The sequence below is a fragment of the Polyergus mexicanus genome, unplaced genomic scaffold (assembly GCF_030449975.1).
Source record: "Polyergus mexicanus isolate NDT 795.1 unplaced genomic scaffold, iyPolMexi1.0 SCAF_5, whole genome shotgun sequence".
NCBI lineage: Eukaryota > Metazoa > Arthropoda > Insecta > Hymenoptera > Formicidae > Polyergus > Polyergus mexicanus.
This window is the reverse complement of record NW_027223325.1, coordinates 554,685-575,397: the sequence shown is the minus strand read 5'-3', so window position 1 is coordinate 575,397 and position 20,713 is coordinate 554,685. Positions and strand designations below refer to the sequence as shown.

The 20,713-nt window shown below is 32.4% G+C and overlaps 6 protein-coding genes across 12 annotated transcripts; 3 read left to right on the top strand and 3 right to left on the bottom strand.

Moving 5' to 3' along the window:
- Window positions 1-112: 112 nt before the first annotated feature.
- Window positions 113-2,583, top strand: LOC138933177 (cap-specific mRNA (nucleoside-2'-O-)-methyltransferase 1-like). 2 transcript variants are annotated; one of them, XM_070295726.1, is made up of 3 exons: window positions 113-490; window positions 646-759; window positions 1,175-2,583. In XM_070295726.1, exon 3 carries the CDS (start codon window positions 1,349-1,351, stop codon window positions 2,072-2,074), a length of 726 nt encoding a protein of 241 aa, XP_070151827.1. In that variant the 5' UTR covers window positions 113-490; window positions 646-759; window positions 1,175-1,348; the 3' UTR covers window positions 2,075-2,583. The 2 variants fall into 2 exon arrangements, with proteins under 2 accessions (XP_070151827.1, XP_070151825.1); XM_070295724.1 differs by lacking the exon at window positions 646-759.
- A 202-nt stretch (window positions 2,584-2,785) lies between these two features.
- On the bottom strand, window positions 2,786-3,663 carry LOC138933178 (uncharacterized). Its single transcript, XM_070295727.1, has 2 exons — window positions 3,532-3,663; window positions 2,786-3,414 (listed from the first exon to the last, which is right to left on the bottom strand). The coding sequence occupies exon 2, from the start codon at window positions 3,389-3,391 to the stop codon at window positions 3,086-3,088; it is 306 nt and encodes a 101-aa protein (XP_070151828.1). The 5' UTR covers window positions 3,392-3,414; window positions 3,532-3,663; the 3' UTR covers window positions 2,786-3,085.
- A 478-nt stretch (window positions 3,664-4,141) lies between these two features.
- Window positions 4,142-8,084, top strand: LOC138933176 (dnaJ homolog subfamily B member 12). Its single transcript, XM_070295723.1, has 8 exons — window positions 4,142-4,643; window positions 4,915-5,068; window positions 5,265-5,410; window positions 5,494-5,634; window positions 5,725-5,858; window positions 5,929-6,044; window positions 6,129-6,292; window positions 6,448-8,084. The coding sequence occupies exons 1-8, from the start codon at window positions 4,511-4,513 to the stop codon at window positions 6,564-6,566; spliced, it is 1,107 nt and encodes a 368-aa protein (XP_070151824.1). The 5' UTR covers window positions 4,142-4,510; the 3' UTR covers window positions 6,567-8,084.
- A 2,339-nt stretch (window positions 8,085-10,423) lies between these two features.
- Window positions 10,424-13,146, top strand: Ada3 (transcriptional adaptor 3). Its single transcript, XM_070296373.1, has 2 exons — window positions 10,424-10,528; window positions 10,592-13,146. The coding sequence occupies exon 2, from the start codon at window positions 10,698-10,700 to the stop codon at window positions 12,033-12,035; it is 1,338 nt and encodes a 445-aa protein (XP_070152474.1). The 5' UTR covers window positions 10,424-10,528; window positions 10,592-10,697; the 3' UTR covers window positions 12,036-13,146.
- Window positions 13,147-13,876: 730 nt separating this feature from the next.
- On the bottom strand, window positions 13,877-17,374 carry Atpsync (ATP synthase, subunit C). Of its 3 annotated transcripts, none has more exons than XM_070296379.1 (5): window positions 17,193-17,374; window positions 16,554-16,654; window positions 16,288-16,389; window positions 15,560-15,665; window positions 13,877-14,637 (listed from the first exon to the last, which is right to left on the bottom strand). In XM_070296379.1, the coding sequence occupies exons 2-5, from the start codon at window positions 16,596-16,598 to the stop codon at window positions 14,474-14,476; spliced, it is 417 nt and encodes a 138-aa protein (XP_070152480.1). In that variant the 5' UTR covers window positions 16,599-16,654; window positions 17,193-17,374; the 3' UTR covers window positions 13,877-14,473. The 3 variants fall into 3 exon arrangements, with proteins under 3 accessions (XP_070152480.1, XP_070152479.1, XP_070152481.1); XM_070296378.1 differs by having other exon boundaries at window positions 17,222-17,374; XM_070296380.1 differs by lacking the exon at window positions 17,193-17,374 and adding an exon at window positions 16,925-17,150.
- An 823-nt stretch (window positions 17,375-18,197) lies between these two features.
- Window positions 18,198-20,707, bottom strand: LOC138933149 (mitochondrial glutathione transporter SLC25A40). Of its 4 annotated transcripts, none has more exons than XM_070295684.1 (8): window positions 20,476-20,707; window positions 20,146-20,302; window positions 19,630-19,796; window positions 19,414-19,548; window positions 19,138-19,300; window positions 18,822-19,018; window positions 18,665-18,746; window positions 18,198-18,479 (listed from the first exon to the last, which is right to left on the bottom strand). In XM_070295684.1, exons 2-8 carry the CDS (start codon window positions 20,261-20,263, stop codon window positions 18,232-18,234), a joined length of 1,110 nt encoding a protein of 369 aa, XP_070151785.1. In that variant the 5' UTR covers window positions 20,264-20,302; window positions 20,476-20,707; the 3' UTR covers window positions 18,198-18,231. The 4 variants fall into 4 exon arrangements, with proteins under 4 accessions (XP_070151785.1, XP_070151786.1, XP_070151783.1 ...); XM_070295685.1 differs by having other exon boundaries at window positions 20,481-20,707; XM_070295682.1 differs by having other exon boundaries at window positions 20,486-20,707.
- Window positions 20,708-20,713: the final 6 nt, after the last annotated feature.

Below are 20,713 nucleotides of genomic sequence, written 5' to 3'. Positions count from 1 at the left end.
AGCGCTTCTTTGCTGAACGCGGCCAATTATAGGCTACCCTATCCCACGTTCTACAGGTACTATTTTTGAACGCACCATGGATGATATTCTCCCTTTTACGGTGCGTTCATAGTTTGGGGAGACGCTATTAGGGCTAAAAGCGTCAATCTTTGTTACTTATTGAAAGTTGAACAAGGACAGAACACGCTCATAACGCTAAAATCGTGCTCCCCGAACGCAGCCTAAATTGGAAACATTCTCCCTTGAATCTAAATTTAGACTTTACTCCAATTATTTTCTTATTACGTGATCCGTCTGATTTGACAACTTCTGTTAACGTTATAGTCTAATTCCTCTATTGCAATCTTCAAGATCGAGCTTTTCCGCTATTTTGGAAATACCAAATAAAGGGGTCTATTACACGCGCATTATGTTATTACGTCTCTATGTGTGATTGCAGCTCTCCCAACCCCTTTGGCACGCATCTTGATGTACTATATATGGGAAGGAGGTACTATATCTTAATATTTACCTGTTCATTTATTCTGTAAGGTTTTTTTTACAAGCGTCCTCGGATAGATCCATTTTTATTTCTCAGCTTTTTAACTCTCTGCGAGATGTTTGTCAGACATATGAAAACTGTAGTTGACAAATGTTTTAAAACAGGAATATTTATAAAAAGAGCACGAAAAGTTCGAGAACTATGAGTCAGTAAAGTGAATAACTAAATAGCACACTCTGACCGTGATAGATCTTATCTCCATTATAGTTTATTCCTCAGTAAGCAATTAATTTTAAGACATCTATGTTTATTAAGACTTTCTCATTTAAATGAGTATCATAACTATAGAAATTTATAATTGTTTCTTCATTTTTATATATATATATATATATATATATATATATATAAAAGACCTCTTTTCACTTTATCTATAAATTTTACTAAAAAATTGAAGATATTATTTTTGTATTAATCTTTTCTTACAATAATCGTCTCTGAATTTTTTCAACAAATTCTATCAACTTTTTCTTCATAGATTAGAAAACTATTTGCGTTAGTGGAATTGACAAAAAAAAGATATAGATTAGTAAATGCCTCTTACCTATTTTCTCTTTTTTTTCTTTTTGTATATCTAAATTAAAAAAAAAAATTTTTACAAATTTTTATTAAATTCGTTTGTTATTCTTTTTCTAGGCACGGATAAGGATAATGTTTCGAATAGTGAGAATATTAAACTGAGAACAGCAGATTCATTTAATAATTATTTTCATCATTCAAGTGTGATGTCCATTACTTCTAGATACATAACATAATGTCAACTTAATAACAATGATAGTTGCAAAGTAGTTGTTTAATCATTAAGGGAAAATGTCTGGACAATCCTGCTCTGAAAATGATATTGATAAAAAATATAGTGATTCGTTAAAATACAACGAAACAAACAGTAAAAATCATGATGAAAATATATGTAGATACAAGACTGAGGAAAATAAACTGATTACTAGAAATACAATTGATAATGCAGAGAAGGAAAAATATACTCGAGAAAATGAGATAGCAGACAATACATGTATCGATGAAAACAAGAATAATGTACTGCATGCATCAAAAATTCAAAACATGATGAAAAAAATGGGATACAAGCCAGGAAAAGGTCTTGGAAAAAATAATCAAGGTCGTATCGAACCGGTAGAAACTGTTATTCAACGTGGTCGAAAAGGATTGGGACATTATATACACAAAGCTAAAAGAAAAAAATCGAATAGTGGAGATGTAATTGATAATATAGAAGAAGAAAATTGCACTCGAGAAATTGAGACAGCAAACAGTGCACATATTGATGAAAAAAGCAATATATTACATGCATTAAAAATTCAAAATATGATGAAGAAAATGGGTTATAAACCAGGGAAAGGTCTTGGAAAAAATGATCAAGGTCGTGTAGAACCAGTGGAAGCAATTACTCCACATGGTCGAAGAGGATTAGGATTCACTACGTCCCAAGTTTCAAAAAAAAAAGTTGCAATTCTCAAGAAGACTCCAATTGCACCTTCTTCCTTTCTTTCTTCTCCTCCTCCTTCTTTAAAAAATTGAAAAGTGTCTATTTTATTTTTTATGTAGGAAGTGTAAAAAAGTGCAGTTGAATGAAAATGATAGTTTCTATTTTCTTTTTTTGAAAGGACGGTTATTTAGCACATCTTTTATCCAATTTCGACAAAATCTCTCACTTAACTTCGTCTTTTATTTTGTTTTTTTTTTCTTTCTAAATTTATATCTTTTATGAGACAGGTAATTCTGTGCAAGTCTTAATCAGGGAAGTGTGGAATTTGGCCAGGATCGAACTCTGATCTGATTACTAGGTAACTGCAATATTTTGTGCATACATTATTAGAAGAATGGAAATTGAGAGAAAATATTGGAATATAAAAATTATCTGTAGATTTATCTTATAACAGCTCTTTCTTTTGAAAAAGTTCGAGTGTATGTTAATTTTTTTTTTGCGAAAGGAAGGTACAAGTGTGATAAAGGTAAAGACAGATTTAATGTATAATCTTACAATATCTAAAGAAAATATACTATATGAGAAAATTCTGCTATATTCACATTTCTATTTTAAATGTTTGAATCAGTAGTAGTTTTTGTATTAGTATATTCTATTTATTTATTTCATAAGTTATATTAATACTTTTTGAAAAGTTAAGAATATGAATATTACATATATAAATATATTCTTTTTACTATGTAGTAAAGTCCATTACTGTAATTTCAAATTTTTTTATTCATTTTATACAAACTGATATTGTGATTCTATTTTAAAAAATGTACTCTTATGATTTCTTAGTTTTAATATGTAATAAAGTAAATTATAAATAACTAGTATATAATGTTAGTAGAATATTAATAATTAATCTGAACAACAAATAATGAAAATAAAATTAAAATTCTTTATTAAAATAAATTGATGTAAAAATTTTTCTCATAAACTTTAAAAAGAAAGATGAAAATGCTTTATCACTTGATGAAAAATATGTATGAACAATAAAAATTACAAATTCAATTTTCACGTGTTATTAAAGTCCTCACGCTTGCATCTATGTCACTGTCTTAATACATCTTTTGCCGATGATGCATGAAGTGTCTACCGGTATGTCGTTCTAATTTTTCATTTCTCTCATTATTACGACGATCCCAGTGATGATTACGTCTACCATGATTTTGATGTTGATGCTGACGTGACCAGTCATGTCTACGTGGTTTATTATACCAGGGATCCACAATTGGCGGTTTCTTCGGCTCCTGCATTTTAATCTTCATAAAAGCACTATCCTTTTCTGTGTAACGATCTTTGAATTCCTCTTCGCATTCTTCTAAATATTTCGTTTGCTCGCTCGTCGAAGTGATGTCTGCCATAATTCAATCTTATAGACAAGAACCTGTACATTATAGTTAATATCAAACGTTATATGTAGAAAAATGATTAACGATAAAAATATAAATAATGTATATCTCCGCATGTGTGAAAATTATTATTGTTGTAAATAAAGACTTACAATCACAGAAACATTTTATAATCCGTGTGCTTGGTCTCTTATCATATTCTCTATTATATTCTGAATTGGATGTATTTGTAAATATTTCTGGCATGAATCGTAAATGCAGGTTATATACTTTAAAGCAAAACCTTAAGCCCATATCATATTGCGTATTAGCAATGATTAGCAAAAAACTGATTTAAGCGTTTTCGAATGAAGCAGGTTTACGAATATATTATATATTCGACCAAAAATAGATTTTGAATCTGATTAATATAAATAAATATATTCCTAGTAAAGTTAAAAACGGAGTTTATATCTTCTATATTCTATGTCATTAGACGATATTCTAATTCCTTGTTTTGATGTTTTTTGTATGTCAATGACATATGAATCATTGGGCGCGTTCAGGAAACGCAACTGTTGAGCATCGTCTTGTCAACACTCGACGTTGATTTGTTGGTTCTAGAAGTAAGAACCAATCATGTTCGATTGCTACTCAACGGTTGTGTCTCCTGAACGCACCCATTATCTTCACTATTTGTGAAAACGCGGCAAAAGATAAAATTTCCCGGAAAATAACCCTATCCTATCCCTATCCTATTAGCCAATCCGCTTTGAACAAATACGTAATGACAGTCGCACGCCGATATTTTTCGATCCCCGTTGAAACAATCTTCGCGGATCGCGAAAATTATTCTTCTCCGACATCCAATTGCGCGCGCGCGCGTATGCGGTTCATTTGGCCGAAATATTGCAGGTGATTAATTAACGTGAGACGTAATGGCGTTTCGTGCCCCCTCGTATCTGTAATCGTCTACTACTCGGGCATAACGATGTTCATGACGTGTGATCGAATTACATACTACGGTGGAGAGTGTTGAGTTCTCGACATCTCGACCCCCTTCGCGACTTATTTATCATTTTTGCCCTGTCACCGTGTGACCGAATAACATAAACCATAAACTGTAACACTTGATTCACGACGACGGACGAGATGGATAGCAATAAGGACGAGGCCGAGCGATGCACGGAACTCGCGGAACGATTTATGCGAGAGAGAAAATACGAGGAGGCCGAGAAGTTTGTTCGCAAAGCCCAAAAGCTTTATCCGACGAAGAAGGCTGAGGGTACGTGTGACTTCCAACGGAGCGTACATCCTTAACCAATGTTGCAGATCAATCGGCGAGGATCTTTCCCCGCTTTTTGTATTGTGCACGTTCGTATTATTTGTCAGCGAAAGAGTTCTTTACTTTATATTGTATATATTTGTTATAGACGAAATCGCGCGCGCACGATTTTTACATTCGTCTTGCGAAAGCAATTTCTGTAAACTCTTTCTGACAAAGAGCAATGAAACAAGTGTCATGAAAGAATAATCAAATAATTATATGTTTATAGAACTATTGGCAGAAGTGGCGATACTTTCAAAGCAAAACCAGAAACCCGAATCTGCAGAGCCTACTGTTAGAAAACGTCAAAATGTAACTAAAGATGGAACACATTCCCAGAATAATTCCGAGTATACAAAAGAACAATTGGATCATGTGAAAAGGTAGATACTTTAACGGTGAGAGTGTTTTAAACAGATTCAAACAGATTGTAATATTCATGAAAGATATATCGTTTGTATTATGGATGTTCTATATTTTGCTTATTCAATTCTTATTTATTATCTGTTCAACACTTGTTATATGTGAAACATATTTTTTTTTTTATGAGGATTTTTTTTATGAAGATGATTATTTCAGGATAAAGAAATGCAAGGATTATTATGAGATCTTAGGAGTCAGCAAAGACGCTACAGACAGTGATATTAAAAAAGCTTATAAGAAATTAGCTCTTCAATTACATCCTGACAAAAATAAAGCACCAGGTGCAGCTGAAGCTTTTAAAGGTAAGATTATTCGATACAGTTGCGACAAAGAGTTATTTATAGCAAATACATTTAAGTAAAAAAATCTGTTTATTCTTTTACAGCTATTGGTAATGCAGTCGCTATTCTTATCGATGCGGAGAAGCGAAAACAATATGACTTGTATGGTCCTGAAGAAGAACGATTACAGAATGCGCAACATCACCAAGGTCATACACACTATAATTATACTCGCGGATTTGAAGGTAAAAAAAAAAGAAGACATTAATTAAATTGGGAAATACTACAAATTTATACATTAGAAAGTAATGACTAAAATATTTTTATATTTTTAGCCGATATCACAGCTGAGGAGTTATTTAACATGTTCTTCGGTGTTCGCTTTCCGCAACAAGAATTTTATATGCGTCGGTCAGGTGGAAGATGGACGAGGCAACAAGACGCGCAAGCGCAACATACCCATTCTCAGGTAGAGCAGAACAGCATTTCTACTGCTAAGGTTATTTTTATTGTTTATTTATTTATATAACATTTTACAGCAAGCAAATGGATATACCACATTTCTTCAAATGTTACCAGTTTTATTACTAATATTGTTAACTATGATGAGTAGTTTCTTCATATCTGATCCAGTATATAGTCTGCATTCAAATTCGTAAGATTAATTAACAGCATTTGAACTTAATAAGAATCCTTGTATAAAAAAATATATATACAATGAATTTTTTCTCATTTGCAGGAAATATTCTATAGCTAGAACCACTCAAGTTTCACATATTCCATATTATGTTAAGGAGAACTTTCACAGTGAATATCAAGGCAGTTTACGTAGGCTAGAAATATCAATTGAAGAAGAGTACTTCAATAATTTAAGACAAGCCTGTGCCAGAGAGAAAAATTATAGTATGTATATAGAATAATTTTTTTTTTTCTTTTCAATATATCCAACATGTTTTTAATTGTTGTTACGATAGGTATATATAATTTTCTTTTCCAATTTATTTATTAATTTTTAATTTTTTTATTTTTTCATAAAATTTGAAATTAACTTTTCTTAGGAGAAGCTATGATGTGGAAATCCCGTAATTTCGGAGATCATGATTTATACTTGAAAGCTAAAAATCTCGAAACGCCTTCATGTAAGAAAATACAAGAACTGCAAGATAAACTCTTATAAGCGAAAAATATTAATTAAATAGAAGTCTATTGTAGATAGATGTATATTATATTTATACGTATATAATTGTTTTTGGGTGTGAAAAAAATTTGACATATAAAATGCAATATCATGTTTCTATACATCCAGAGGGTAAATCATGTATTTCAAAGTTCACACAGAAAACATATTTAGACTACCTTTTAGCTGTTTATTCTATGCATAAATTATAAACTGCATAATGAATGATTGATTGTGTAAAGTGAATGAAATTTTATTCTTTAGTTGGACTTGCGCAAGTGAAAATATGTAAAAGAAAATTTCTGTTATAATTCCTATAATCTCTTAAAACAAATATGTATATGTATATACACATGTATACATATACATACATGAAATTTGTAAATCTGTTTTAAAGATTAGTTAAAAATTATAAACATATACAGAGAAAATAATATAATGCATTCACAATAATATAATGCCTTTAACTTTCCATACAAACTGATGATACAGTGAAATATTCTTAGGAGATGTATTCATTTTGAATACACAGTTATTTATAATAAACAAAATGAAAGCCTAGTATTCCTGTTAATACGATCACATAGATTACTTAGATGGAATGAGTATATCATGTGTATGTAATTTCACAAATTTGCAAGTCCACAATTTATTTCGTGATAATGCTTTTTTCGATTGTAATTGAGAAAGTATAAATGCATCTAATGTCAGTTATTCATATTTATATTTGGAATGTTATAACACAGTGGCCTATTGGTGTACGCATTTTTGGCAATTTTTAAAAATAAATTTATGGTTATACAAATATAATTTAAAGGAGAAGAACAGGAAATAATTCAATATAAGGATGTATATATCTGAACATTCTAAATATCCTCAGTTAATTAACTAATTTTTTTCAAAGTCTCTTAATTTCTATATTGAATTATAGTTATTGATTTTATAAACACAGATGAAATTTAAATAATATATTAAATATAAATGACGGGCAATATATATTATGTCAAATTGCAATCGCTTTTCACTTGTATTATACTTATTTCGACATTTCCTTTGTCAATGTTATAATTGTAGAGAACCATAAATGTACATTGACATAGTATTGTTCAAAATTCAAATTAGATTCATATTAAGTTTATCACAATTTTAATAGATATAAAATAATATATAGAAGTATACAATTTTTAATATATATTTCTAATAAATTCTTGTAGTTTTATTTCCAGAATTGATAATAGGATTTTTTGATATTTGTGTAAAAGTTTATTCAAATTAGTATTTGTAGGTGAACTTTTCTCTACTCTATTTTCATCTGTTTTTTATTAGACGCTAGTAACAGATTTTTCTTAATAACATGAAAATGAAATAACGAAATTTGTTTTAATGAAGCAATATGAATGATATTTCATATTTCTTATGCATCAATAAAAATTAATTAAATTATATAATTAGAGTGATAAGTTTTGAAAATATTTGTGATTTTAAATGCAAATGGTATTAAATCTCTGTGTTGGTATATAGTAATAGCATGCGTCTTAGCATGTAATTACAAATCGTACAATTTGTTATATGTATAAATTTAGTTATAGTTTATTAATAGTTTATTGTTTTTAGCATAACGTATTTATGATACAAATATAAATTATGTTTAAAAAAATTTTGTTTTTTTCTGCTTTAAATAATAAAATATAATTCAACAATTATTTTATATATATATATATCCAAAATTGTAAAATTTATGTGTGTGTGTGAAGTATATGTATATATACATTACATATGTATCAATATTTTTTTTTCATTAATTTTTTTCGGTCACTTTTTTTTTTATGAATGTAAAAAATGAGAAAAAAAGCTGAGTTTTATCATACAAGTTTGTTGGATGCTTATTGACAATCGGATAAAGAATTTTATTCTCGAAGATTTCATACACGATAGTCATTCGAAATGTCTCACAAAGTCCAACTAAAAAAAAAAAAAAAAAAAAAAAAAAAAAAAAAAAAAAAAAATCATTAATGGATATCTATTCTTTTCGAGATGCAGTATATCATCTTTTTTCATCTTACATAAATTTTGTATAATAGCGAGCCTGTTTTCTCAAATGTACAAATGTCGTATGGCAAATAATATATTATCCTAAAGCCCGTATTAAACAATTATAATTTTTATTATAATGTATTAGACTATACATTGAAAATTAAAGATTGGAATTTAATTAAAAGATTAATTAAATCAAAACAAAAGGAATTGAAATTTCTTTCTTTTGATCGATTTCGATCGTTATTTCCGGCTTAAAGTTTATACACGTAACGACAACGATAGTCGCAAAACAACTACCAGGTATATAAATATGAAACCGGAATTTTTGTATAGAAAATACACGTTTATTGTATAAAAATGATAAAAAATATTTTATTCGAAGTATTGCCCATTGCTAGCTATACATTTTTCCCATCTCTCTGACAATTTGTGGATGCCACGCCAAAAAAACTGTTGCTCCTTTGAGGCAAACCAGTCATCGAGCCATTTTCGTACTTTTTCGTAAGAAGTGAAGTGCTGCTCAGCAAGTGCGTGTCCCATCGATGCAAATAAGTAGTATTCGGATGGAGCCAAGTCTGGTGAGTAAGCCGCATGCGAAAGTATTTCCCAACTAAACGCCTCAATCGTTTCCTTCACCGGTTTTGCTGTGTGTGATGGTGCATTATCATGAAGCAAGATCACTTTGTGTTGCCTTTTTTGATATTCTGGTCGTTTTTCACGCAAAGCTTGATTCAAATCGATCATTTGTTGTCGGTAGCGTTCAGTATTAACGGTTTCGCCAGGTTTTAGCAGCTCATAATAGATTACACCCTTCTGATCCCACCAAACACAGAGCATTGTCTTCCGTCCATAGCGATTTGGCCTTGCAGTCGAAGTCGATGGCTCGCCTGAAGTTACCCATGATCTTTTGCGCTTAGGATTCTCGAAATATATCCACTTTTCATCGCCAGTCACAATTCGATGGAGAAATGACTTTCTTTTGTACCTGGCGAGCAGCATTTCGCAAGTGGTTTTTCGATTTTCCTGCTGTCTTTCGTTCAGTTCATGTGGAACCCAGTTTCCCATCTTCTGGATCTTTCCTATGGCTTTCAAACGTATGGAGACGGCTTCTTGTGTCACGTTTAATTGATTCGCGAGTTGTTGTTGCGTTTGAGCGTCATCCTCATCCAACAATGTTTGCAATTCGCTGTCTTCAAACTTTTTCGGTGGTCTTCCACGTTCTTCGTTTCTCACGTCAAAATCGCCACTTTTGAATTTTTTAAACCACTCAAAGCACTGTGATTTACCAAGAGCATGCTCACCGTAAGCTTCGACAAGCATTCGATGCGATTCTGCAGCAGTTTTCTTCAAATGGTAACAGAAAATCAATGCTGTCCGCAAATCGTGGTTTCCAGGCACAAAATGCGACATGTTCAACGCTATTAAAAACTATGCTGTTGTATGAAACTTGTATTATTGTGAGTTGAAAATCTTTAAAACAAGAAAATGGCGCCAATGACGCGGTTTGACGGTAACTACATTGACAGCTAGGGCCATCTATGGGCAAATTCCGGTTTCATATTTATATACCTGGTATGTATGAACTCTGTGAGAATCACTGATCATTGATTCGGGTATATCCAGTGGCACGACCGCTCACTAAGCGGCTATTCATGATTGGTTTACCTTTTAGATTGTAAAAATATACACCAATCACGAGCAGTTGCTTATTGAACGCTAGTGAACGGTCATGCTACTGGATGCACCTACCATACTGGCTGCGTTCCGATATTCACTGCCAGTACTGAAAATCTATAGTTTACGTCACATGTACTATAGATTTTCAGTACTGGCAATGAATATTGGACATCTATAACCTGTAATCTATGTAATTTTGTTATTATTTATATATAACCAAGATATTTTATGCTTCAAAATAAGTTGAGGTAAGTGATAGAATAGCACTTATAATTCCTGAAGATTTCTTGACGAATTTTAAATAATTACAGATGTAACATGATATCTGCTTGAGGGCTCACCAAATTAATTACAAATATAATAACAGTCTTTAAAGTGACAACTTGACAACTTGATTATTTCTCATCGTTCAAAAATATGTCGGGAAAAGGAAAGCAGAGTTCTAAGAAGGCTGTTGTCAAGGTACGCGAATCTGGAAAGACTGCACAGTCTTCACTAATAAACACCGACACGAATTCCGAAACACCAGAGCCAACGACGTCTCAGGCAATTTTAAAGATTGTTGACAATAGTCGACACCTGCCAAAGTATACCAACATCCTAAAACGTACGGCAGAAGAGGGTGTGGGTATGGAAGATCTCGACACACTGCAATTGGAACTGGAGACGCTCTTGTCGGCGGTCGTTGTACGGCATCGCACTCTTCAAGACGAGATCGCCAACTTGTCGTCGGTGGAAGAACGTAGGGACAGAAGATCGAAAAGTGGAAAGAGTGTGCCTCTACTCAATAAGAAAGTACGTGAGGAAAAATTTAAACCAAAAGAGGTGAACACCAAAAGTCAGCCGCCTCTGTACACAAAACTCTATACGCAAAGGGCTGTAAGAAGTTCAGCCAGTCAGGTAACATCAAACACAAACGAAGTTGCGAGGATAGAAGGGTCTAAGTCAGATGCGCCAAAACTGCTTTTACCGAAAAACGATACGCCCAACAAGTTCTGGGCATCAGTGGATCCTTATTGCACCGACATTATGCCCGATGATATTAAACTGTTGGAAGAATTGATTGCTACACATGGTGATATAAGCGATTTTAAGAAAATTCCACCTCTGGGCCGTCATTATAGTTTAATTTGGGCGCACAACGATTTGTCGCAAGAGGAAGAGGCGGCCAATCCAAACAGGGAAAAGAGAAAGAATCGTACGGATATGTCTCATTTGATATCCAAAGGTGATAAGAAAACTAACGGTATCGCAGGACCTCTCACTCAACGACTAGTCTCTGCGCTAATGGAGCAAGGGTATGTCGGGAATAATAATACAGAGAATAAATTATTCCGAGATAGGGACTCACCCGTTTTGAGAGGTCTGACTATTCAGAATTCCATTAATTTGGAGTCACAAATGCTCAAGGAATTAGTCGAGCAGGGAATCTTGGAACCCGATGCACAGAAAAAGAATCAAGATGATGATGAGATTCTCGCAGAGATTAAAAGATGTCAACAGGAACTTTCTGCATTGTCTAATCACAATGTTATACAGTTAAAAAGATTGTTAAATTTAGCTCAGGAGGAAAGTAAAAGGCAAGCGTTAAAACGGAAAATTAGCATCGCCGACAACGAGGTAGTAGAGCATTATAAGAAATTGACTAAAACCAAACAAAATAAAGAATCCTTAACAAGAAAGGATCAGGAGAAAGCATGGGCGTGTCTGCGAGAAAGGGAAAATTTATTGGAACAATTAAATGCTACCAAATAATTTAGTAAAATCTATAGGTTTTACTTAGCGAGACTAAGTTTAAGAATATTTCTTAAACGTATATATATAGTACAATCACACTATAATACAGATTTTAAAATTCTCAATCTGTCATAAGAAATATTCAACATGTATGAGATATTCAGATAATACGATAATATATATATTTGGTATTATCAAGATATGTATTTACATTGATAATTCTTTATGTTAAAAATGCATAGATTTAATATAGAAATTGTATATTGCGATTACACTACACACATTTAGAATTCCCGTTAATGTTACACATACCAAAATTGAACATATGTATTTTCTCAACATACATAATATTGAGATTATAATTCATAGATTCTAATGCACGCAGAGAGAAGTTCGAGTCTGAATAATATTCGAATATAAACACATAAGATTTTTTTTATTGATAAATTATATATTTATCATCTTACAGGAGCTAAATTATGTCAGTAATTGTCAACGAGGAAGAAAGAGATACAAGAGAGAACTTGATTATTATAATACTCGCAGTTTCATCTTTTACTTAAAAATAATTTTTCATTGTACTAATTTTTTATTGATATTCCATTATATATCAATATCTTTTTTTAATATAACTGGAGATTTTTTAGTATAGAATGTTATATAATGTAGATTTTATAATTTTAAAATAAAATATGAATATATATTCACATATGTATATATATTTAAAATTTATGCTTGCATATGTGTGTATGTCAAACTTGAGAAGAATTAAGAAAATTAGTTAATTATGAAAACCAAAGTGGATTATTTTTGCTTTAAGAGCATACATAGGAATATAATAAATTTAATAATTATTATTATCTATTTTGAATAATGTGAAAATATAAATTGTATGTATAATTTAAATGTACTCAAAACCTGTTCAAGCATATGTGTGAAAATTGATGTAAGAAGTAATAGTAATTATAAGAATTATTTTTTTACATTAATGACTTTAATTCAACATATTAATTTTGTTATATTCATAATAATTCTTCAAATGTTTTGTGATTTTTTCATCACATTGTGTGTAAATGATATTATATTTCCATGCATATATATAATTTAGATTAAATGCATTTCAGTTTCAAATATGCCTTTGTTGTATAATCACAACTTCGTAAATCCATTATGGAAGATTTGTAATCGTAATCGAGTATGTATTATGTTAGCAAATTTTCTGAAATATAACAACAGGACATCTTTAAACTCTTATAAAGTTGTATATATAGTACTTGTGGATCTTGATTAATAAAAAGAAAAAAAATAAATAAAAGAAATTGAGAAAGAGTTTTATTTATATTAAGAGAGAGAGAGAGAGAGAAGATCTCTTGAATGTTATAATGCGCATATTGCTTATATACGTACCATTGAATAATAACTCTTGTTGCTTAGAATATGAACCGGTAACTTTGATTATATAATTAAATGTAGATATATCTTAATTAAAAATAAATTACTTCTTAATACATTATATTATTATAACGCTACAGTAAGATATTTTTTTATAACTGTACTCTCTCTCTCTCTCTCTCCGATCAATTTATTATCTTTTCTATTATTATAACTTTCATTCTTGCAACACATTAAACCATTATTATAGAAGCTTCAGACAAAATTTTACATTTCAAGTACATTTAATTACTTAAGTAATAATTATTACGTATTATACAAAAAAGCTTATTTTTATACATATAAACTTTATATAACCATGTAGTGTATATAAGAGAGCAGATTCGATTTATTACAAAATTTCTTTGAATCTGAAAAGAGGCGGCAGAAAAGGAAATTGTGCAAACAAGTATTTATAAAAATCCATATTTTCACGACAAAGATGTTTATTCGGTATCACTGTACAGTTTTGGTTTTCTTTTTTTTTTATCGTCAAGAGTTATCTCAACAACGTGCATACGCGACGGCACAACAATGATGAACCCTTCAAAGTAACAAGATTTTTTCGAAAAATGTACTCGCATAGGATACTATAACGGAGTATGAGTACCTATATACGTGCATAGGTATGCGGATGAGGCTGTCGCTTTTTTTCTTTTAACTTTCAATAATGTCTTATTCGTTTTTGTTACAATGAAATCCATTATTTTATAACAATGTGAGTTTTACGCTACATGAGACAGTAGGCCATGAAATGATTACGAACAAGCTGAAGATTTGGAAGGGGGCTGGGACGATCCGCGAACGATGACATGTAACTACATGTATAGCTCTTAATTATAACTCTTGTTCATTGCCGCGCCGTCGTAATCCCACCGCACCACGAAAATCTGAGCTTATCTAATGATTTCATGGCATCCCGCGCACCAGAGACAGCCGCCGCCTTTCCCATAGAGCCAGACGACGTTGCCTTGGCAGTGACGCACTAAAACTATATCAGCAATTTCTTATGCAGATATTGTGGCTTAGAAGGCGAACAGGAGCAGGAAAGCCATCATAAGACAGAAGAGACCCATAGCCTCGGATAGGGCGAAGCCCAGAATGGCGTACGAGAATAGTTGCTGTTTCAGGGAAGGATTCCTGGCATAACCGATGATTAGCGAACCGAATACGGATCCTATACCGGCACCTGGAATAGCAATTCGTCGACTGTTACGGAATATATGTAGGATCTTGTGAATAGAGTAAAGGATTTTATTGCTAATACTGATGTTTGCGACACACGCTGTACATGTACATATGTAACATATTACATAACAATCTATAAACATGCATTTTACTTAACGAGACATTAAAACAATATAAATCCAATATATTTTCCTACAGATTATGCACATATATAGGAGATGAAAAAAATTTATAATAACTTCACTTCCATGAATAGGGATCTGGTCCAGGGAGAGAATTGGGTTCAAAAGGCAAATAGTATGAGAAACGCTATCATCAAGCAAAAGAGGCCCATTGCTTCGGATAGCGCGAATCCAAGGATGGCATAGTTAAAAACTTGCTGTTTCAGGGAGGGATTACGTGCATAACCAATTATTAAGGATCCAAAAACCAAACCGATACCAACCCCTACAATATAAAATAATGCTTCTTTAAAAACAATGTAAACTTAAACAAGAAATTAAAACAAACATAATACTACTCAATTTATATTTTGTTAATTATACAATTATTCACGCCATATAAAAAAAAAGTTAACACATCGTGTTTCTGAAGGAATATAAATATCCTTAGCATAAGCATTAATATATTTAAAAAAGCATAAAAAAAGGATGTATAAAAATTGCAACAAATTTTTAATTATTTGAAAAGTATATTAAAATTCTTATAAGAACGCTTATAGGAAAATTAATTAAACATGTTATTAACTGAGAGCATGAACATGTATGCATCCATTGAACATGTATACATATATAATTACTGTATAATAAATTATAGAGATTTTTATATAACCAATTCAAATTCATATAATAATATCTTTCATGCTATTGTGCAAAATTGTGCTCCTCGACAATTGATAATTGTGTACTTTTGCAAATACGTACCAGATCCTGCTACACCCACAGTGGCAGCACCAGCACCAATGAATTTCGCAGCGGAATCTATGTCACGACTGACTGTCGAAGTTTGAAAGCTACGCACAATTGGTGACTGCACCAAAATACCACAAGTTAGAGATTATCGATATTAATTCTTATCATACGCAATAAAATAGATACAATATTCTTTTTTTAAAAGGTTTGTTTTATAATTTCGATATACGTATAGTTTCAGGGATATAACAAAATTTATGTTTCGTAGCCCCCCTCTGTCTTGCTAATCGAAGATTTATTCCAGAATATAAATCAAATATTTAATAATAAATTTGTTCCAATTGTTGCATCAATAATTATAATAACGCTTCTATGCTAAGATATATATATATTTGCCAAAAATCATGACTTAGAATCTATTCAAATATTATCAAATCTTGAAAAAATTGATAATCGATGCTACTCGATATCTAAAATATCTGGATATCTTAATTTCCATATAATTATTGCACAAGTTTGAGACCAAAGACGCGACTAACGGCGACCAATATTTTTTTCCAAATGATACAAAGATATGGAAATCCCGGAAATATCCCAATTTGTTTTAGACTCTAAACCTTCGCCACGGATGGTGACGCTGGTCGCCAATTATATAACCTTGATCTCGAAAAGTTATGCAATGTACAGGGGGCGAGAGAGGGAAGAAAAAAAAAAAAATAAGAGAACAATAATTTACTCACCAAACTGACTGGTGTCTGAATTTGATTCTGCTGTAAGTACTGGCTGTGACTGATCACGGCACTGCTCAGTGGCCGTAGATAAGTCTTGGTGCCGGAGACCAACTGTAACGGGAGGATAAAACGTGCGAGAAAATGCGCGGAGAGAGGAGACATTATATAATATTACATACATATATATATATATATATACGCGCATGTACGAAATCTCGTCTTGGAGACAAATTATTAATTTTTTTTTCTTTCCTTCTTTTTGTTCCTGTACTCACGGTGGATTTGGCGACGGGCGCGATGAATCGGCTGCAGGCGTACATGATGACGTTTGCTGTGGTACTGTGAGAGGTCTCGCAGACTTTTAACGCAAGGGAACCTGGAAAAAAAATTCCGAAAATACGCACGATTAGAGGCCTCGCGAGAGGACAGCACCTTCGCTACCCTCGCGACCTTCGTGAAAAGCTGGCCGCGGACGAAACAGTCGTGGTGGAATCGAACCGTAGGTAGAGCGAATATTACGTAACGCCCTCCTCAAAGTCGGGATCAATTTCTCGCGAGCTAATTCCCCCCTACAAGGCTACGAGCGCTCGACCTCTTGAAGCTCGCCCGCGACCAGCAGCTTCGAGAGGATACGCGAATGCCGTACGTCGATCGAATCCCGACGACGACGACGACGACGACGACGACAAATGCCGGGCGGCGAACTCGCGACACGCACGTTACGGTAGAAAATGGCCGCTTTCTCCCTCTCCCTAGATTCCCGCACGGCAATCGATCGACGAGTGAATAAAAACGCGACCGATTCAATATACCGGACCGATCTTCGCGTTCCCGATGATTATCGCTGATGATTGCAGGCTGCCTATTCTCCGTACGAACTATCCGAATCACGACACGATCGATTTTTTACTCACTTGTCGAAGCAGCAGACGGTCGTACTTACCAGAGAGCAGTGTCGCAGAGAGACGGCCCTTGGAATGTTAAGTCGAGTATGAGTGGAAGGCTAGAGCGCGTGCGAAAACGTCTGCGAACGGATCCGACCTATCTCGAGCGCGACTACCAACGGAACGGACCGACTTCCGTGCGATGACCTATTCGTGGCTTCCCACCGAAGTTTTATCGACCAACCGAATTTAGCCGAGCAGACCAATTCGTTCGCGGCGGATATATGATCAGTACAGGCACTGAGACGTTTCCTCGGGACGAACGAGCTCCCTTTATTTACGTTTTTAAAATTGCGGACCGTCTCGTAAAGTCGTGATTCGCGCTGCGATTTAAAAGAACGAATTTACGGATGATCTTTAATCGCTCGTTTGACTCCACATCGCTGACGTGCGATACAACGTAAAGCTTCGATGCGAATGTCGAATTTGTCCAATTTTTTTTCCTTAATTATATATATATATATATATTCGGTTATATACGATAAATGATAATTTCATCAAGTGTGATGTATTAACTGCTTATAAGTAAAAATCAATAAGAATAGTTTATTATAAGATCCACCTATTGTTATCCAAGTAGTTATCTATAGGTTTGAAATTTATTATAGATTCCTTCAATCAATAAACATAAAATTCATCAAATACTATTCTGATTGCCAAATCATAATTATGCACTTTAAGACTCATTTAGATTGATTTGTACAGCTATATCAAGTATATAAAAATAAAAAAATCATCCACAATTACATGAATATGTAAGATATATAACGATATATTGACAATGCTATGTATATGGTATTTTTTATCCTATTCAAATGTAAATGAAAAAGATCGAGAAAGAATGAGATCATATAAATTTATAGTATTAGTTTCTTATTTTATTTTGTATATATATATATGATGTTAATTAATTTAAATTAATAAATACATTATATACAAAATAAGAAATTAAATTAATTAAATAACATAATTTTATTGTGGATTTGTACAATTTGCTATGGCAAACACATCATTCTGCACTACTAGGTTTATGTTGCAATAAATGTACATCGTGTTCCATCTCAAATCCAATGGCTTTTCTAGCATTATACAATTGGAAGAAATGTTTGCCATGTTCGAAAGTTGCGATCATAATTGCACAAGCTGGGGCTACTTTTACCAAACGTGGTGTTAATCCTGTGAATAAACCCTTCAATCCATTCTGATGATAAATCCTCTGTATTATGGACCATGTATTGCTACTTCGAATAGGTTTATCTAAAAATTTATAATTACATATTTTGCAATATAGTTTCTTTGCTTATATTCTTATTCCAATTATTATTATAAAATTTCTGTGACAAACATACAAGACTAAATGCAAATTTTTATACAAAACTAGATACAAATTCATACTAATCAAATTCTTATAGTGAAATGTGTTCATTGTACATAATATTTACCTGAATAAATTTCCTTTTCACCCATTTCAATTTGCCTGTGCGTCTTTACTACATCAAATGGAATAGTGAAAACTGCTGCTATCTGTGTAATGTTGCATGTTAAGACAATAATATATTAAATATAATAATGAAAAATATTTTCAGAGAAAATACATACAGATCCAGCTACAGCGCCTGCTGCTAGATTAAAACTAAAAGTTTGCTGCGAAGTGTAGAAAATCTTCTTTATAGTCTCATAATTCAACCAATATATAGCACTAAAAGGAACATCACGAAGAAGTGTTGTACTCAATCCCATCCATAAACCAGAAACACCACTATATTTCACAACTGTTTTCATTGCTTGTGTTATTTCTAGAATACACATAAAGCATTGAAGTTGTTAAAACTTTATGTCAAGCATTCTCTCTCTCTCTCTCGCTCTTCAGAAGAATTTAATTTTACATCTACATAATTAATTTTGTTTACCTTACCTGCATAACTCAGTTTCTGTGATTGCATTTTTGTTCTTATCAACTCCAATGGACTCACCAATGTCGCAGCCCAAATCCGTGCTGTACCACCAGCTAAGACAGGAATCCAAAAGGGTTGTTCAACATTGCTACCTTTTTTTCTAAACTCTCTGTTATATGTATCCTAAAAACGATATCGTTACATTATTAATAATAATACAAAATATTTCACGTCTAGAATTTCTATGTCCCATATTTGTAAATAAGACAGGAAAAAATATCAAAATGCATTTTCACCTTGAGATATAATCTCAATTGTTCATAGGAAACAAAGTATACAACAGTTGCAGGTATAGCTAAAACAAGAGTGGGACTCAAACCACTCCATAATGATATTATACCTTCTGTTTTACTTATTTTGATCAAAGCATCCTAAAAAAAAAAAAAAAATGAACTAAGAGATTGAAATATTGAACATTGTATTAAATTGTACTACACACAATTATAGCATACCACTGTTCCATTGAATTTTCCATTCCTTCTCATCCATTCGGGCATTTTACCATTTGCGCAAGGACACAAATGATCCATCAAACCATTGCAATATAAAAAACATTTGTTTGAAAGCATCGCTTTCTGCTGCGTTTGAAGACGTATTTTTACAACATCCAAAGGAGTCACTAAGAGTGTCATTAAAAGTATATAAATATTTTTAAATTTTGATTTATATTTAATTTGCCGTTTAAAAATTACATATAATTAATAAATTATTATATAAATATGTTCTTTATATAATTCAAAAATAAAAAATCTATATATATATTGTATTAATTTATAATTGCAGAACAGAAATAATTTAATCTTGCGATCCTTATCAAATTACAATATATGATTTCAAAATAGCATAATATTTTGAATATATTGACACAATTTACTCTAGTCTTTTTCCTATTTTATATAGGATGCGTCTACATACAAAATAACAAACATTTTTATTAAATCAATGTATCAGCAGATAGAGAAACTTACCAAACACCGACGTAATAAATGCACCAGTGCAAGCAGCCACAATTTGCTGATACGGTTTAATACGAAATCTTGGATCGTCCAAGTCAATGTTTGATGACATATTACTTGCTTTATTCATCTCGTAAAGTGTCTCTCATACCCATGCACACTTTAAAATCTACATTAATGTAATATAAAATTTTATTAAGGGAGACTCTAAAAATGAGTCGTCATCAACGCGGTATATCGCGGGAACAAAAAGACAATACACGTGACATCGAGATAGGTTTGTTTTTTGTAGCACGCCATGTAATAATTAACAAACTGTATATAACAGTATCTTAGTTATACCTAACCTAACCTTCTTCTTACATGTGCCTGACGTTTCTTGCGTCATCTGATTAATGCTGATTAATCCTGCCGGCATAAATTATACGTCTATAGCTGCCGGCTAAGTCCGTAGAACGTGATCCAGATTATCGCTTTACCTCCACAATCTTTTGCGAATGTCGATGATATCACAATTTCCTTATCAACCTAGGATTGCCGGCTCCGTATCATCGCACGTTACGGTATGACACTAGTAAAA

Bases quoted from the DNA above. Each gene is read 5' to 3' on its own strand.
- LOC138933177 (XM_070295724.1), top strand. From the start codon at position 1,349: ATGTCTGGACAATCCTGCTCTGAAAATGATATTGATAAAAAATATAGT.
- Ada3 (XM_070296373.1), top strand. From the start codon at position 10,698: ATGTCGGGAAAAGGAAAGCAGAGTTCTAAGAAGGCTGTTGTCAAGGTA.
- LOC138933149 (XM_070295684.1), bottom strand. From the start codon at position 20,263: ATGAATAAAGCAAGTAATATGTCATCAAACATTGACTTGGACGATCCA. The intron at 19,549-19,629 runs GTATGCTATAAT...TTTTTTTTTTAG, and splicing joins GAAAATTCAATGGAACAGTG to GATGCTTTGATCAAAATAAG. The intron at 18,747-18,821 runs GTATGTATTTTC...AACATTACACAG, and splicing joins CAGGCGCTGTAGCTGGATCT to ATAGCAGCAGTTTTCACTAT.
- LOC138933178 (XM_070295727.1), bottom strand. From the start codon at position 3,391: ATGGCAGACATCACTTCGACGAGCGAGCAAACGAAATATTTAGAAGAA.
- Atpsync (XM_070296379.1), bottom strand. From the start codon at position 16,598: ATGTACGCCTGCAGCCGATTCATCGCGCCCGTCGCCAAATCCACC. The intron at 16,390-16,553 runs GTGAGTACAGGA...CTCCCGTTACAG, and splicing joins CGCCCGTCGCCAAATCCACC to TTGGTCTCCGGCACCAAGAC. The intron at 14,638-15,559 runs GTACGTATTTGC...TTGCTATTCCAG, and splicing joins TGTGGGTGTAGCAGGATCTG to GTGCCGGTATAGGATCCGTA.
- LOC138933176 (XM_070295723.1), top strand. From the start codon at position 4,511: ATGGATAGCAATAAGGACGAGGCCGAGCGATGCACGGAACTCGCGGAA. The intron at 4,644-4,914 runs GTACGTGTGACT...ATATGTTTATAG, and splicing joins TCCGACGAAGAAGGCTGAGG to AACTATTGGCAGAAGTGGCG. The intron at 5,859-5,928 runs GTAGAGCAGAAC...AACATTTTACAG, and splicing joins CGCAACATACCCATTCTCAG to CAAGCAAATGGATATACCAC.